The following is an 18,879-nucleotide window of genomic DNA, read 5'->3' on the forward strand; positions in this document are numbered from 1 at the left end:
AAACCAAATATGGGCATAAACATAAAACTGAAGCACATGGGAGAGGATAACACAACACGAGACATGGAACAGAGTTTGACACATACTGTAACCTCACGGCAAATCTCTGATATCTTAGGCATAACAGACCTTTAAATCAGAATCCTGATATTTCACTCTCTGCCCTCTTAACGCATCCCTCCACATTACATCCACTCCCATGATTGTTCTTTTTCATTTTACTTTAATCAGCCTTCTGTGATCGTGTGCTTGATGGAGAGCTATACTTTATATCTCACCATCACTCTCAAATCATTTTTGCAGCAAGGGACACAGGAAGAGTGAGAGAAAACCCAGGGGACACGTTGGCATTAACCATCTATACACATTCTTGGAACAGTGAAATCCACTGAGGAAGAGGGACCTTATTAGAGAATGTAGGGTTGTAATTCTGAGCATTGTTCAAAGGTCAGTGCCTTTCTCACATCCACACTCATGACATCTCTCTTGCTAAAACGATAAACCTCTGTCTCATTGATATATACAATGGAGTTCAAAATTGTGAAAGCCAGGGTTATTATAGTTAACTAAAACTAAAACCATAATATTTTTTTTTTACTTGAAATAAAACAAATGTAAACTGAAGTAAAAGAAAATATTAAAAATGTATTTGAAGCTAGTTGCTAAAAAAAAATAATTTTAGTTTCAAATAGTCAACTTGATTAACTTGAAACAACTAAAACTGAAATAAAAATTAATAAACTATTTAAACTATTAATAAAAAACTATAATTCTAAATAATGAAGTAGAAATGGTGAAGGTACATTCAAATTTTGGAATTTAAAATAAATAAATAAATAAAAAGAAGCCTAAGAAAAACTTTCAACAATGAAAAAAAAGAAACTTCTGCACTTTCTAGGTGTCTAAACATTGATACTGCAGTAATCATGTGACTCTGTACAGACAAGTTCTTGCTCCATTGAAACATAAGATGCTCTTTAGATCATTCTCAAATCATTTATTCATGTAAAACTTATTTTATGTATTAAATGTATTCAGGGCTTGACATTAACTTTTTTGCCCACTGGCCACAATTTTGTTTTTGGGAAATTATGTTTTATATGAATAAAATTGACCATAGTGTGCTTAAGTATGACATGACTTCAAAACAAAAAGTTTTATAAAATGATTTTAGCCTTTAAACCCTTTTTAAGAAAAGGGATGAGTTAAAAGTATCAAATATTAGGCTTAATTTAAATTTTATATTAATTTAAAACATCAATTTAAAACAAACATCTGTTTTAATCGTTTAGATGTTTAGAGGGCATATTAGCTTATTGTCCATTCACCGGTTTACATTTACAAGTTTGCGTGTTTGCTGCTTAAAAATTATGGGTCGATTTTGGTAGTGGTCTGAACAAAAACAGCAGATAGGCTTATTGAAAATGCAAATTCATTCTCTAACCATACAGTAGGTGGCGCTTTTGGAACAGAAATATAGAGGTTTCCCCGAGAATAGCTGTAAACAAAGCAGTCCTGCACTCATAAACACTATTTTATCAGGCAAAAGGCCATCAAAGATATATTTTCATTCATTTTTCTACCCACTCACGCACATCCAACACATATTCAATCAATGCATGTCCTTACTTAGGACCAACCAATGCCTAGTGCGTAAAGAAAGGACCGAGGGCCCCTTTTTGAAATCACATTAAGCCATGTCACGATTCTTGTTCTTCCATCCCCAAATTTAAGACCTCTTAAAATTATAATAAAGACTTTTCTTGTACCATTTAAGCCTTTTATGAGCTTAAATTTGATACAACAAATGTAAACATTTTTAGTGGCTAGTGGGAGTGACAGCCACTGGTGTTAATGTCAAGCCCTGAATTTATTAAATTAGATTGAAATGTATTAAAAATACAAAATAGAAGCATTTCTTATACTCAGACTTTTGGACCCCACTGTTTTTGGAGGAATTTGATCAATCACTATAAAGGTGGATTTCGGGATGTAGAGGAAACAGACTGAGACATCCCTGCTGAATAAGACTTTCCACACTCCTAAACTCGCCCGTCAGCAGCCAGATCACTGGAGTACAGCCAACAACTGTGTGACAAGGCAAGCAGATGGTATTGACTGACTATTCCTCAATGATCATATTAGTTCACTGTCACTTTCACAGCATATTGATTGACGTTTTTACCCTGTAGATCATATTAGATCCCCAGTCCTTCCAAAGGTTGTCTGATAAGAGGACAACAGCTTCTGACTATGAAGGATTACTTAAAAAAAATATTGTGCACACATCTGGCATGATAAAATTTGCTGCTGCCATATTAGCCTATATATTTTTCAAATATGTATTCAAATTTCAGTATCATTTCTCAGCAGAAGAAGGATAATAGGTAAGTATTTTAATCTAATTTATGCTGAAGTTAAGCCCTTGACCTTGGAGTTTGTACACATATTCAGCAAAATGCTACCTGGAACACGTAATAAATGCAGCCTGTACAAAAATCCCTTTTACAAACATTCAGCAGGAATGTAGATGTTGCTGGATGAGGCTTCTTTGATGGAAGCTTGTGATTTACATGCTTCCTCTCGTCAATGACAAATGGAAACTGTTTACTCCTCAGGATCACATTGAAACACTCTGCCTCATGGCAGCTCTGTCTAGACGGAGCACAGGTATAGATTAATAACCTCTCCAATCGCTACAACCCACTCAAACTCAGACAAGCTGTAAACAGGATGAGTTTGCCAGCAGTATTGAAATGGTTCTGTCAACTTTTTGTCTCTAAAACATTTGCACATTCAGTGAACTACATACCAGATTAATTTCCCCTTATAACCTGGAGCTCCAGCCTAAGGTTAGACATATAAAGTCATTCAACAGAAGTCACATTTGTCTCCCCCTCCAATGAACTACACGGAACAACAATCCAGCATGAGACAATGCCCTCACTGGAAGAAAAGTCTCATATTTCACTTCACATAAACAACTAAGCATTCACAGGGGTGAAACGATAGTATGTCTAAAGCACAGCAACCTTGAAATTGAGTGAAAGCTCTACTGCTTTTGATAAGGGTAGTAACACCTAACTATCTAACTACCAAAATTCATAACTTACCAAATAACCAACCATATATATCTATCTATCTATCTATCTATCTATCTATCTATCTATCTATCTATCTATCTATCTGTCTGTCTATCTATCTATCTATCTATCTATCTATCTATCTATCTATCTATCTATCAAAGACTTTCAGAAGCCTTTGAAGAGCATACATTCAAACTTTGTCTTGATAAACCTAAAAATTAGAGTTCAATTCATTTGAATTCTATACCTTACATTCAAATTTGAATTAAAATTCTGTTTGCTACTACAATTTACATTCAATTAAAATCCAGGAATTTACCTGGAATTTAAAAGACAGTCTCTTCTCAGTGTTGTTTTTCTTTGCAAACAGCTGCACTCATCTTAAGAACATGCTCTATAATCAGTTCATGAGTTCACCTGTCTGTCCATTCAGCCCTGCCAGATAATGGTAAATGAACTTGGCTTGCTGCAAAGGAGGGTCGAACCCGAGGCACCACCATGGTACAGCGAGGAGGAAAAAGAGAAAGAATTAGAGGAGGAGAAGGCGAGGTGGAAGGATGCCAGAAGAATTGTCTCTGGAACAGAGCAATGACTGCTGCTTATATGGTCATAGAGATAATTGACAGAACTGTATGATTAGGCTCCTCCCGAAACTGGGTTTGGAACTTTAATAAATGCAAGTTGCAAACACCAGCTGTTTGTTGATCCAGATTGCACTGTAAGGCTCTTACTAAGTCTAATACTTTTGTTGGACAAGGTCAGGAAACTCTCAGTCAGACCTATCAGTCACATTTGACCTGACTCAATATGGAATTAACATAAGCATCTGCTTATTCAAATAATCAAGGTTAGTGTTAAGATGCCGTGACCGTGAAGACAGTCCTCATAAGCCACTGGCTCTCTGTGGGACATGCGAAATGTGATTAAGTGTGTGGATTTTTAATTAATCTAGCCCTAGTTGAGCCATTTCCGTCAAACTATTCAAACTAAAAAGGGGTCATATGACCTTGCTAAAAAGAACATTATGTTGTGTATTTGGTGTAATGCAATGAATTCATCATTTTTAAAAAAAAATTAAAAAAAACATTCTTTTCCACATAATGTACATTATTGTTGCTCCTCTATGCCCCGCCGTTCTGAAATGCGTCATTTTTACAAACATTTTTACATTTTTAGAACTTTCAATGCGTCATGTCCTCAACTGCTGAATTTAAATCAGCTTTCGCACTTTGGCTGCCCCAGAGCCAGATCAGACGCGCTGAGCGCTTGTCATATTATCACAAATATTCAGTGTTCTCAATCATATAATGCTTATTTTAGGTTTCAGACATTTAAATACAAGTACTAGCAAAACCATACATTTACAGTTTGTAAAATACATGCTGATGTCTATGGAAACGGCAATAATGATCCTTACAAATATAATCTGATACATGTTTTATTGATATCATATACAGATTGTGTAGGTAACTATAAAGTTTACTCTGCTCTTCTCCCAGTTTACCGGAGACCTACTTTAACGTGTTTTGGGAGGAGAGGATGAATTTGCGTGCTGTAAATCCCACAGCTCGGATTCAGCGCGAACTAACATTGCGGCACCCATCACCTCATATAGATCAACACGGTCGATATAAAAGTGTTTAAACTACCAAATAAATTTACTTGCACATATTTCAGAATCGGAATATCTGATATTTCATAGTATACAGGTCCTTCTCAAAAAATTAGCATATTGTGAAAAAGTTCATTATTTTCCATAATGTAATGATAAAAATTAAACTTTCAAATATTTTAGATTCATTGCACACCAACTGAAATATTTCAGGTCTTTTATTGTTTTAATACTGATGATTTTGGCATACAGCTCATGAAAACCCAAAATTCCTATCTCAAAAAATTAGCATATCATGAAAAGGTTCTCTAAACGTGCTATTAACCTAATCATCTGAATCAACTAATTAACTCTAAAACACCTGCAAAAGATTCCTGAGGCTTTTTAAAAAACTCCCAGCCTAGTTCGTTACTCAAAACCGCAATCATGGGTAAGACTGCCGACCTGACTGCTGTCCAGAAGGCCATCATTGACACCCTCAAGCGAGAGGGTAAGACACAGAAAGAAATTTCTGAACGAATAGGCTGTTCCCAGAGTGCTGTATCAAGGCACCTCAGTGGGAAGTCTGTGGGAAGGAAAAAGTGTGGAAAAAAAACGCTGCACAACGAGAAGAGGTGACCGGACCCTGAGGAAGATTGTGGAGAAGGACTGATTCCAGACCTTGGGGGACCTGCGGAAGCAGTGGACTGAGTCTGGAGTAGAAACATCCAGACCCACCGTGCACAGGCGTGTGCTTTTGAACCAGAAACAGCGGCAGAAGCGCCTGACCTGGGCTACAGAGAAGCAGCACTGGACTGTTGCTCAGTGGTCCAAAGTACTTTTTTCGGATGAAAGCAAATTTTGCATGTCATTCGGAAATCAAGGTGCCAGAGTCTGGAGGAAGACTGGGGAGAAGGAAATGCCAAAATGCCTGAAGTCCAGTGTCAAGTACCCACAGTCAGTGATGGTCTGGGGTGCCATGTCAGCTGCTGGTGTTGGTCCACTGTGTTTTATCAAGGGCAGGGTCAATGCAGCTAGCTATCAGGAGATTTTGGGGCACTTCATGCTTCCATCTGCTGAAAAGCTTTATGGAGATGAAGATTTCGTTTTTCAGCACGACCTGGCACCTGCTCACAGTGCCAAACCACTGGTAAATGGTTTACTGACCATGGTATTACTGTGCTCAATTGGCCTGCCAACTCTCCTGACCTGAAGCCCCATAGAGAATCTGTGGGATATTGTGAAGAGAAAGTTGATTGACGCAAGACCCAACACTCTGGATGAGCTTAAGGCCGCTATCGAAGCATCCTGGGCCTCCATAACACCTCAGCAGTGCCACAGGCTGATTGCCTCCATGCCACGCCGCATTGAAGCAGTCATTTCTGCAAAAGGATTCCCGACCAAGTATTGAGTGCATAACTGAACATAATTATTTGAAGGTTGACTTTTTTTGTATTAAAAACACTTTTCTTTTATTGGTCGGATGAAATATGCTAATTTTTTGAGATAGGAATTTTGGGTTTTCATGAGCTGTATGCCAAAATCATCAGTATTAAAACAATAAAAGACCCGAAATATTTCAGTTGGTGTGCAATGAATCTAAAATATATGAAAGTTTAATTTTTATCATTACATTATGGAAAATAATGAACTTTTTCACAATATGCTAATTTTTTGAGAAGGACCTGTATTGACCATGTTTGTAAATATTTAGAATAAAACAAGAAAAACGAAATAAAAGCGATCCATGTGTCATACAGATCTATTGTGGCTGTGTTGTGTCACATGACAAGCATGACGTGTCGCCATAAAAACAATAAGGCGATTCTAAAATAACGGTCGCCTAAAAAAATTCACGCTGGGGGCTCTGCTAGAATATTTTAAACTTACGTGCGAAAGGGTTAAACGAGGCGTTTTAGGAGGGCATGGACAAGTCTTAACTTTTATAAAGTTTTTCCTTTCTCTTTGTAGTGTTACAAGGTCTTGGTGCATGAAGAAGATCTGTAAAGTTGCAAAGACTAAAGTCTCAAATCCAAAGAGATATTCTTTATCAAAGTTAAGACTCTGCCACACCCCCAAAACAGCTCATTCAAACACGCCCCCACATATTTACGCCATTATGTGGAAATATTTGCATAATGGCACCCAAATGTTCACGCAAAGAAAGAAGGCATGGTTTCAGTAACCGCAGTTAATGTTGAAGCATGAGTCATGTCAGGGAGAATTTGTGTGTATCTAGGCGAAAGCAAAAGTAGTTTATTTGGCCTTCCGAAAGTAGATGCATTTAGGAATCTTTAAGATTACTTACATCAGAACAGCAACGCATTTTATGGATGACCGTTTCGTGAACCTAGGAGAGGAGGTAATGCAGACTCTGCTACGACAATCTGGCGCTTCTGAATCAGCTAGTGTATGTTTTGTTATTAAAGTATTTGCTATTGACTGTGCAAATGCAGAGTTTTGCGCATCGTGTGTGTGTGTGTGTGTGTGTGTGTGTGTGAGAGAGAGAGAGAGAGAGGGTCACACAGTGGAGTCAGCTGTCTTAACCGTCCATGGCTTGTGTACTGCAAACACATACAGTACAAGCTTCATCACTGTGTCTGTCACGCAACTCTGTTCCCCTTTCGGGCCTGAACTAATGGTAAAACTAAGGATAAGGTCTTTACATTTATTTTGAAAGATGAAGCTCGCAATTATGGAAAGGGACGTTACATTTCCGATGAGTGCTTGCAGTGCTCGGCCAATCACAATGCACTGGATCAGTTGGCCAATCAGAGCAGACTGTGCTTGTCAGAAGGAGGGACTTTGTAGAAAACGACGTGTTTGAGAGATGATCTTCAAAAAAGAACCACAATAATGTACAGTATTTGAAAATTAATGTATTTTTTGAACATTAAAGCATGACCACATATTCTGTTACACCAAATACACAAAATAATGATCTTTAAAAAAGCATCATATGACCCCTTTAAAGCTTTTGGCGTGTTGCATGGGCTGGGTAATTACACATATTTGGGAGTGAGAACGCAGTATTTACTGCTGAGTTCTTGGGATCCCTGCGGTAAGTTAGCATTACTTTTCCCAATGTTCTGTTCCCTGTTCCTATGGTGCAGGCAGCAGTATGCATGAATGGCTTCAGTGGGATAATTAGCCTTTGATGCTGTGGGCTCCACGGGGACAGATGTGTTCTATCACTCTCTTTGATTGCAAGCACCTCTAAGAGTACACAAAACTGCATTCACAAACACTGACAGATTTGAATATGATAATGAAGAAAAATAATACTTCTTCTGACATTTGAATGTTCAGTGGTGCAGAAATTTTAACTGCATTTCCATTAACACATTGCCTACACCTGCTCTGTACTAGCTCATACAATACACTGTCTCATATTATACTGCCAAGCAGCATATTTTTAGAGTAATTTATTAAAACAGCCTTGGAATGTTTAACAGTTTTTATCACTCTACTGACCAGAATATGGGAGTTGGCATTTTCTCTGGCTCCAGGTTTGCTCGTAGAGGGGATTCTCTCATAAGTCAGCAGGGAGCTGGAGTAGAGGGATTACAGAATGAAAAGGAAGGGGAAGTCTCTGTCATTCTGTTTCTCTACTATGCGCAGCTTCAGACAGACTTTCAGTCTGTGTTGCTTGGTGACACACAAAGCGTGATTTCTGCTAATAAAGGAAAATATACAAAATAACTGAAACATAAAGTACTCAATATTTAATTACTAATATCAAGAGACATTATAAGAGGAGGGGACACTACAGGACAACAGCACCAGTTATCCTGAATCAACAAAAACACTGGGAAATATGCATATATACAAATATCTGAGTATTTTGAGAGCATAGGGAGATGATAATGTCATTCGCAGTTCTTTGTGGGAATGGACAAAGCTAAAGATCTATTTTGCAAAGCTTTGCTAGCTGTGACTCTCTGATTGGTGGAATTTTCTGTATAGCACATGTGTGCACATGTTATAAGAAAAGAGATGTAGTTTCGGGTGGGGGGGGTATTTTGAATAAAGATTAGAAGGGTAAAATAATAATAATCAACATTCCATCAAAAAAAAAAAGAATTGTTCATTTTGTGGGGACGTGGGGGTTTCAGGGCTAAACTGAGAAGTTCCTGTTTCATCTGTAGTTATTCCATAATTTACATTATCAGTATCAGTCACAATATGCATTACGTTAGCGGAGCAGAACGTTTAATAAATTGCATACAGTGATTCTGGTCCATCTACATGTTTCTGTGAAAGCATCTTTAGAGCTGAGCATCTCCAGCAGCGTTCCCAGCAGGTGCGCGAGTGCTGAACCATGAAACAATGATGCTGGAACTACTGCGCCACCCTCATGAGCGCCAAAGGATTGCAAGCACTCAGCGCATTTAAAACCCCCTGCAAAGCACTGAGGGAGTTGCAGTGCGAATTAGACTCTGACTGAGTAAAGTTCGCCCGGGATATTATTGTGGACAGTGGGACAGATACACAAAAGCATGGCAAACAAAGGACAGCAGCCTCCCTACCTTCACTTGGCAGAGCTGACCGCATCCCAGTTCCTGGACATCTGGAAACATTTTGATGCAGACGGTGAGTAAAAGATGCTCCGTTTATTCCACGTATTATGATTCTGAGAAAGAACTTATTCATAAGTCATAAGTGAAATGCTATCATTAAAATAGCAGAAAAAAAGTTTGACGCTAACAATTTCCAAAGAACATACTTGTAGTGCCAAGGAACTAAAGATTTTGTTAGAAATTTACGTGCGAAATAAAACAAAATAGATCAAAGAAAGTTGATAACATTCTACCATTTATGATCTACGGCTATTGTAATCGGTGATGCAGTAATAATAGGCTACATTAATTTGTTTAATATTGTATAATTTTTTTTTAATAAGTCCCTTTATATGAGGTTATTTTATGAATCATACTGTCACGTCATTTATTCATTGAGCATTTTTAGAACCCTTCATGGCACAAATCATGAGAAGATTTAAATCAACATTGCTATTATCTAATAAGTAATTGTAGCGTATAATGTGGCTTAAAATGCTTTGATTGTTACAATCATTAGCGAAGTAACTGCCAGTAACTACAGAAGGCGCTCCATATAGAGTCCCATTGGTGAAATTACTTTTACTCAGTTACTATCTCGGAAAAATGTTTCAGACCGAGGCTGTATATCAAAATGTAGTGAGATGCCCACGTAGCTATAATTTTTGTGCATCATGCGCGCGTTGATTGTGATCGAGAAAGAAAAAGTTCAGCTTATCTTATGCTGTCTATTCCCATGTGTTTTTACGCATTCCGGGCATCTCTCGGTGCTTCTTTGTTGGGAGTGTATCCTCGTCACCCAGGACATCTACTGAAGATCACTTACTGGAAGCTCATTGGATATTATTCCTGGGGAGTTAGCAGTTGCCTTGCATCATGCAATATCTAAAGCTGAAAATATCTCATTGACTAATTATTTATGTATTAGGAACATAATCGTATCCATAGGGCAGATGTTATCGTTAGCAACTTGGTCCCGGTTTCTTTCCTGTTCGTTTCCCGCCGAATGTATATTATTGAAATACAGAAAAACGAAATTGACAAATATCATACATACTAACCTAGAATAGCGTTACCCTGTCATCTCAGCGATAAAATTATAGCAAGGGAAAAATAAAACAACCTCAGAGGAAACAACAAAACAAACGTGTTGGGTTGGGTCCTAATCCATTTATTTTATTTTATTTTAAATATAATTAGACTGAATATGCTATGTGTTTTCAATTTCATTAACAGCAAAAGTTCCAAGTTAGTAGTGCGCTAAATAGACGCTCGAAAAAAAAGAAGTTGCGTTCTGGGGCGGTAACCACAGCAACAGCGGATTTTTCGCACTCTGTATCAGGCGGCAGGGGCGTTGCACAAGATCCCGGGCCCTATGCATAGGCAGTCCTGATGGGACACCATGCCCCCCACCCCCCCACCAATGAAAATATCTAGATAAAATATAATCTATTCCAGACTTTTCAAGGGCCCTCTCTTCCTTTGGGGCCCTGGTAATCAGTACTGGTTTTACCCCCAGTCCGACGCCCCTGTCAGGCAGTAGGCTACATTTATAAAACAAACAATCATTTATGAGATTATTGGGTACTTCTATCACAAGTAGCCCTATATCACGAAAAACTTAAGTTTAAGAGAATTTACATTTGTGCTGGGAATGACAATCAAATCAATTCTTAGAAAACGAACCTTAAAAAGCTAGAAAGCGTGAGAATCTTTGACAAAAATTCCATTAAAAAAATAGAAAGTGCACAGTCTGACAAGTTTATGAGGAATTAATGTTAAAAAGTTAAAAAGTAACCAATTAATCTGACTGGTACAAGATTGGTTTAAAAAAAATAAAACTGACCTGAATTATGTTTATTAAGATTCTCAGTCAACCACGTCACCACATAATATCATCTAGAAGATATTGAGAAGCATCTGGAATTATGTTCTATTAAAGATGCATTACCACTCATGTGGCTTGATGGAAATTCATTCTGTTTTATTATCACAAGTTTGTTTTTATAAGTTCATAGCTACTGCAACAAAATGGAACTTAAGATTCAGTGAGTGAGATGTTTTGTTGTGTCATAGTCCAAAATGGCCTCTCCAACACATCAGTTCTATTTCCAAGATGGCTAACAATCCCATAACAATGTAAATGTGCTAGAAGAATGATGATAAAAGCATAGGTAGAGCCAATAAAAAACATATAGACATAGCATTCAATATGGTACAAATGAAAAACTAATGGTCAGTATATAACTAATGCATGGGCCATATTTTATACAAGCACAATGGAATCAACAACCTGTACACAGTGACATTTCCAAAGACATTTTCCAAAAATTCATTGTAAGAAGAATGAATGTTCATATTAGCTCACAAAATGTCAGAGCAATCATATCGACACCAGATGGCAACATAGTCATTTCCAACATACTCAGCAGGATTAATGCCTGTGTGAACCATAATTATTATGTGTTGCACTCAACAAATTAGTAGTGTAATTATTCTGTATAGATCTCTGGCAAAAATGTATGTAGTGTTCATTTTCTCAGCGCAACAGTCAGATCGATTGCAAAAACACTAGTAAAACTGCCTGTCTTCTTACATACAGCTCATAGTATTTTCTCAACCATGCAGTGATAACAGAAAGAGAGATTAACCACAAATCATGTGTCCAGATGTCTACAAATGCCACTCTAATCCACAGGCAAATTAATCAACAATCATAGTAGTTAAGACTAAGACATTTCAAACATGAAGGCTTTGGAAGAAACACAAATAATAAGATAATACTTATGATTTATGAACTCATTTTAGTCCTCACTTCACATAAGTTACAGTCACTGTTGTGATGTATTAGGCCATGCACACAAAATCCCATTTCAAACACGCATACACAAACGCATATTTCCTTTGCATGAAGGGACAATTTCCTGGCATGGGAAATTACCCCCTGATAGTAATATTACATTTATTTGTGGAGGCGATTTAAAATTTCAGCAGTAGCATCAAGAAGACTCTCCTTTTCGTCTTTTCAAATAAATAGCTTTAAAAGCCTCATACTGTAAGGCCTCCAATTAGAGGAAAAAATGGAAAAGAGAGAGCCTTCAAAGCTTAACTGGGAGACTAGCCATCAAAAGTTTTTAATTAAGAACTGTGTTACTTGGATTTGGGCGCCAGCCAACAAACCAATCCAGAGTTAATCAGCTTCAAAGCAGCCATCTAGGCAATCTCATTACTTAGCATTTCAATTGAGAGGCAGTAATTATCTAGTCATATAATGACAAACATCATTATGGTTTAAGACATCTTGGTAAGTACTGAACCACACTTCCTTATATTGCAGGAAATGGCTACATTGAGGGTAAGGAGCTTGAAAACTTCTTTAGTCAGCTGGAGATTGCACGGAGAGGGGCTGGTGTGGTGAGTATACAGACAAGTGAAGGAGTATTAACAGAAATACATCTCATTAGGAAGCACTGTATCTTCCAAACTATACTGTGGCATTCTCAAAGCAATGAGTAGACTTCATTGTGTTGTATTGTGTTGTATTCATTGTGCTTAAACTGAAAGATTGTGAGATTGTTACTCTTTTTGCATGATCAACTCAAAGTACATCATCAAAGAAGCTTAAAGGGTTAAACCCAAAATGCAGCACATTGCAATGCATAATTTAAAAATTTGAAGAAAGCAACTGTCAATAGTGTCAATACACTCAATTCAATATATAAAATTCCTTCATATTAAAACAATACTTTGGGCCCCATTTTACTGACGTTTCTTAGAGGGAACCGTGTGCAAATCAAATATATAAAGACCCCAGATGACTAGGCAGATGGCATGCAGGAAAAATAAGAAAGGAGATTTTATCTTCATCCCTGTATGTTCCACAATAAAACGGAGGGAGCGTCACAAATGGTCTCATAAAGTTAGTAATGCTATTATCTGCCTCACAAGAGGCAATGAATATGGCACAAGGCAATGCACAATGTACATCACTTATAAAGTGATAGCTTTTTCCTAACCTGAGAAGCACAAACTAAATAAAGCTTTTACAATATAAGAACGAGAAGAAGATTCATCTTGCTGTGCTTTCTTCACACAGGACCCCTCAAATGCAGCCTTTAAAGAGAAGATGAAAGAGTTCATGCATAAATTCGACAAGAACAAAGACGTGACAATTTAAAAAACATAAGAAAAAGAACAACAAACCAATCAACACATCAACCTTACCCAGCCCAATTATCCCATCATCCCATCTTGCTTTCCGAGAAGAGGAAAACTCTTATCCCACTCATCACTTTAATCAAACCTGTAACTTACTGATAGAGCTGTCCAAAAAACATGGTGTCAACTAGAAAAAAAAGGTTTTCAATTCTTTTTGCTAATCTACTTACTCAATCCACTTTTCATCAGCTGGCTCAGATCTTGCCCACAGAAGAGAACTTTCTCCTCTGCTTCAGACAGTTTGTGGGATCAAGCACTGAATTCATGACTGTAAGTGATGATGCTACTTTTTCATTTTATAAATCCGTGGTCATTTATATATTGATAACACAAAACTCTTCTTGGGCGCCATACATATATCTTCCCTATTATAATCTAATATGCATAGCCAAATGCAACATTTCGGAGAGTTTGATCATCAGAAATTGACTGCTACAATGATGTATTGTGTCAAGTTGAAGAGAGAGTGGAGCTAAAGAGAAAGGGAAGCTTTTTAATCATCCAGTGTGGTAGGCAAGCCTTTTAAAGGTCTAGAATGAGTAAGTACAAACTTCTATTTTCAGACTCATGTATTATAGATGTGCTGCTGTAATTCTCTGTAGACCTGTAGAGGGAGGCATCTATCTTTTATAAAAGCCTGTGATGGAAACAAGGCCAGCTGCTAGATTAAAACATTCATTAAATGGCATTTCTTGCTCCTTGTTCTCACAATGCACAGCTGCTTTGAATAGAAAATACAGAGGGTATAATGAAAAAGCCAGTGTAATTAACGTAAGAATCATTTGCCAATTATTTCTTCACCTCCGCTCTCCTATTCTTCTCATTTGTCCAACCTGAGATATATTGCATGTATAGCTGTACTCTGTGCTGATAGTACAGTTACAATATCTTTTTTACCGCTATCTGTAGGCCTGGCGAAAATATGACACAGACCGCAGCGGCTTCATTGAGGCTAATGAACTTAAGGTAAGATTTCTATCACTTTCCTCTGCTGTGGTTTCATAACAATCCTGAAAAGAGTATCGAAAGCTGCTAATGTGGTGTGGCAGATGGAAACTATGCAAATCTCTCTGGATTTGGCTGGCATTCCAAAGAGAGTATACAAATCACTACAAATGCAAATGAAGCAATGCTCACTGAAGAGACGATGACCTCAAAAAGAGTAAAGCAGATGTCACTAACAAATAATGTTCTTCTAAGGCGAAAATGCTTAAGGGGTTCACAAACCAGAAAGGTAGAGGGTTTATAAGATAATGATAGAAATTAGATTTTTTTTAACGGAATAATATATGTTACATTATTTTTATTTTAATTGTCTAAATGTATATAAAATTATCATATTCTTGGGATTTTTACTTCCAACAGGGCTTCCTCTCTGACCTGCTTAAAAAGGCAAACAGACACTACGATGACCAAAAATTGCAGGAATACACACAAACAATAGTAAGTAGTTGTGTTGCATTAGTCGGTGTCTTATACCTCCTAGTGTTTTATGTTTATTAATGTCATTTATTTTTTAATGACAAAAAGCTTTTAACTCAATAAAAGTCATTTAATTTTTAACACATATATAGAACTTTAAAGTGCTATTTCACCTTAAAATCATTGTGCCACTATGCAACCCCACGGGTTGTGTCTGCACTCCAGTTGTGTTAACATATGTCCACTCCTTAAGGCCAGAGACAAACTTGAGTTATTCCAAGGCAAGCCAGCTGGACAATTGAGAGCCTTAGTTGTCCTCTATCCATTGTGAAGAACAAAATAAGTAAAAAAAATAATTCATTAAAAAAAACCTGCTGTGCAGCAATAGGAAATATTGATTTCATAAAGCAATCTGATGCAGGATTTCTTTAGTGTGTAAACATTTAAACTGAGCCATTGTCTCCCTTTCTAGCTCAAGATGTTTGATCTGAATGGCGATGGGAAACTGGGTCTGTCTGAAATGGCGAGGTGAGAAATGATCTGATAAAGTTTAAAAAATAAAAAAAGGTACAAATCACTTTGTAAGACACGCTTTAAACAAAACCATTTTTTGTTTATTTAGCTTCTGCCGGTTCAGGAGAATTTCTTGTTGAAGTTTCAAGTAAGAGTACATTTATACATTAAGCTTTTACGCTTCATGAGCTTCTTAAGGTCAAATATTTTTGCACTGAAAGATGTTTTTATTGCCCAACAGGGCGTCAGGCTGACTGCTGAGCAGTTCAACGCCATATTTGCATACTATGATAAGGTAATGTATAATCCAGCAAGAACAGCGTAATGTGTTTTGCAGGGCTTTAGGGTATTCTATAGATTTGTATGCACTTCTGCAATGTTGCTGGAAATTTGATCTTCCCCTCCTTCGTGAGTGCCTTCTGAATGCAAAACAGCATCCCTGGTCACCTGCAGGTAAATAAGCAGAAGTAACTGCACCTGTTTTTCTGCCCACATCTTCCAGCTTGGTGGTATCATCATTTGGAAAAAGATTTTTTCAACAGTTTTCAACAGCTCATTTTCAACAGTTTAAGTGCCAACCACTAGTAATTACAGAAATCCCAATGAAAATTGCTGCAAGATGAAAATTGCTATTTAATTGCTAGTTCATAATCAGTCCTTGTCCAGTTAACTTGCACAGTCCAGGCGTTTGCCCTTTATGAAGACAAGATTATCTAAACCTTGTTCTATATAATCAAACAGTTTTAAGTTTAATGCAATATCTGTGAGCAAATAGAGACCATTAGACAACATCACCCACTCACATGTTAAGGCTAAACTGGCTTGCTGTGAGAACCAACTTTCAATTGTTAAATGTAGTCCACATGAACACAATGTGCATTCAATGTTAATATCATTTAAGTTTATGTCAGATTTATGATTAGTTTAGTTCTCATTTTGTTTTTGTGTTTGTTTCTTCAGCAGTCACAATGCCTTACTGCAGAAAAATATTTAGAGCAAGACACTTGCCAAGCCATCTGAGAACTAATATGGCTTATAGTCATAAAACGAGAATTCAAACAGACAGGCCTTTTTCAGTCACTTAACAGTCAGTCAACAATTATCATTATAAACCAATATGATCCTGTTAATACAAATACTATATATATTGAGATGCTATTATAGTTTTTATTTTATTTTTTTTTTATAAATTTTGTTGTGTTTGTCTAATATATATTTAAAATGTATTTTTTGTTAATATAGGCTACTGTATCTAGTTTTGTCATTTTTATAACAATTTTAGTTATTTTAATACATCAAGTTAAACTAAATGAAAATGAAATTTTCTTTCAAGCACTTTAAAATAACAAGTGTCTATGCAAATTGTCCACTTTATTCCAAGTTTTCTGAAGGCCTATGACTTACATATAACCTAAATATAACCTGCTATTCAATAAAGATCTTGAGTCTATGAGAGATGAATGAATGAGTTGATCCAGTTCAGCAAATTATACACTGAATAATTCATTCACAAATTGGACTGATCCAGTTCTCAAGAGTTATTTGGTTGTTAACAGTTAACAGTTACATTTCATTGTGTATTTCATGGCTCCAGAGGACTTTAAAGTCTAGAAAAGAGAAATTAGTACAATCGTCCTCATTTGTTCCACAGAAGAACATTCAAACAGTTTTCTAAACTGTAACAAACAGAATTTCACAGGTGTTGTTTTCTGCTTTCAAGGATGGAAATGGCTATATTGATGAGCAGGAGCTGGATGCTCTCCTGAAGGACCTCTATGAGAAAAACAATAAGGTGAGATAAGAAGAATTATTATAGCATTTGACAATGACAGATAAGGAACACAATCCCACAAATTGTGAATGTGTTTAACCTCAGGATGTGGACTCTAAGAGCCTGACTGGTTATAAGCAAAGCATCATGGCACTGTCAGACGGGGGAAAACTGTACCGCACAGAGCTGGAGATTGTCCTTTGCCGGGAGCCCATGCTGTGAATCAAGGCTTGCTGACCTCCATCTCAGCTCTGTTCCAGCTGCCTGAATACTGTAACTGTGTGCATGTGCCGGGCACCCCGTTTCCCTCCTACCCCCCTCTCTAATGAGTTCTGAATGAGTCTCTCCTCTCCCCTTCTTTCCTTCCCTTTCCCACACCCCGATCGCCACTGCTTTCCTTTGCCTACAAACTGCAACTACTATGATGCCCTTTGCTCAAATTTTAAACAATATATTTAAAGATGAATCTTACTGAAAGAGCAGCAGACTAATGGTGTAAAATGGTTAGATATGTGATATATTTATTTGGAGTGCTTGGCTTCAAATTCTTCTACTGGTTTCTTCCCTTTCGTTTGGTTTCCTCTTCAGTTCGTTTTTGACCTCATTTCATTCCTGCCCAATTATGTTTGGGTTTGTGGTGTTTTTTGGCTGATACTGTTTAAGGATGTAACTAAGAGCATTAATAAAAGTTATGTGATAAACATTTTGTGTTTCATCTGTTTTGTTCATTCTAGGGAAATGTTTTTGGAGAATGCATTAAAATATATACAATAGGGGGAACATTCCTTTTACAGAACAGAACATCCTTATTTCTTTAAAAATGGCCTTTGTCACATGTAACATCTTATCCAGGCTCCTCTGTGACATGCTGGATGGAGACATCACATTTCAAGTAAAAATCATTCTCAATTGTGTCCAGATGCTTTTAAACCACATTAAATAATTTATCTGCTAGACTTTTCTCTTACATAGCAAGAGTTTGTAGAATTTCCTATCAATTAATCATCAGAACATGAATAATTTATCCCAATGCAGTTTTGGTTTTATAAATGGTTATTCTCTACACTGTTTGCACTGAGTGTTAACATTGCTTTGATATACACTGATAATTGTGTGCAAAACGTTTAACATTTATCTAATCTGACAAATTCTATTTAACATTCTATATAATATTTTAATTCTAAAAAAAACACATTCCTGTATCTGAAGATGACTATTTCAAGTAAAAAATACTGATAATTAAGTGATTATAATTATTTTTTCTTAAACACTTCTGCATACTCCGCATACATAAAAATGTAAATACATAAATAAAAATCCAATGTAGCATGTACTCAAATACCAGTGAGAATCTAGTTAAAAGCAAATGAACTGTAAAGGAAATAATACGCTAAAAAGATTTCTCAGCTCTAAACATTTTGCTTTTAATGATTTAAAAAGCTTTGCCCTCCCCTTTGTACCTACTGAATACAATTAAAAGAAACAGTCTGGTATAATGCCTATATTGTAATTGTCAGGGCAATGAATTAATAAATGAAGAGAATTCTGTTCTTTTATTAGCTACTGTGAATTTAATGAGGAACCGAGAGTGGATGGCTCAATTCTCCTCTATAGCATTTCTACACTACACACAAAATGGGAATGAGGCTGTATTCTTCAAAAAGAAAACATTGTTTCCTCAAGGTAATTGATGCAAATTGAAAATCCTTAATTTTAATT

The 18,879-nt window shown here is 36.7% G+C and overlaps 1 protein-coding gene across 1 annotated transcript; it reads left to right on the forward strand.

The window, feature by feature from the left end:
- The first annotated feature begins 9,081 nt into the window (after window positions 1-9,081).
- On the forward strand, window positions 9,082-17,863 carry LOC109110129 (calretinin-like). Its single transcript, XM_042775253.1, has 11 exons — window positions 9,082-9,270; window positions 12,574-12,650; window positions 13,333-13,401; window positions 13,644-13,724; window positions 14,364-14,420; window positions 14,820-14,897; window positions 15,349-15,404; window positions 15,498-15,537; window positions 15,631-15,684; window positions 17,110-17,181; window positions 17,266-17,863. Exons 1-11 carry the CDS (start codon window positions 9,177-9,179, stop codon window positions 17,380-17,382), a joined length of 795 nt encoding a protein of 264 aa, XP_042631187.1. The 5' UTR covers window positions 9,082-9,176; the 3' UTR covers window positions 17,383-17,863.
- Window positions 17,864-18,879: the final 1,016 nt, after the last annotated feature.

The sequence above is a fragment of the Cyprinus carpio genome, chromosome A18 (assembly GCF_018340385.1).
Source record: "Cyprinus carpio isolate SPL01 chromosome A18, ASM1834038v1, whole genome shotgun sequence".
Taxonomy (NCBI): Eukaryota; Metazoa; Chordata; class Actinopteri; order Cypriniformes; family Cyprinidae; genus Cyprinus; species Cyprinus carpio.

Bases quoted from the DNA above. Each gene is read 5' to 3' on its own strand.
- LOC109110129 (XM_042775253.1), top strand. From the start codon at position 9,177: ATGGCAAACAAAGGACAGCAGCCTCCCTACCTTCACTTGGCAGAGCTG. The intron at 9,271-12,573 runs GTGAGTAAAAGA...CTTATATTGCAG, and splicing joins GAAACATTTTGATGCAGACG to GAAATGGCTACATTGAGGGT. The intron at 17,182-17,265 runs GTGAGATAAGAA...GTTTAACCTCAG, and splicing joins TCTATGAGAAAAACAATAAG to GATGTGGACTCTAAGAGCCT.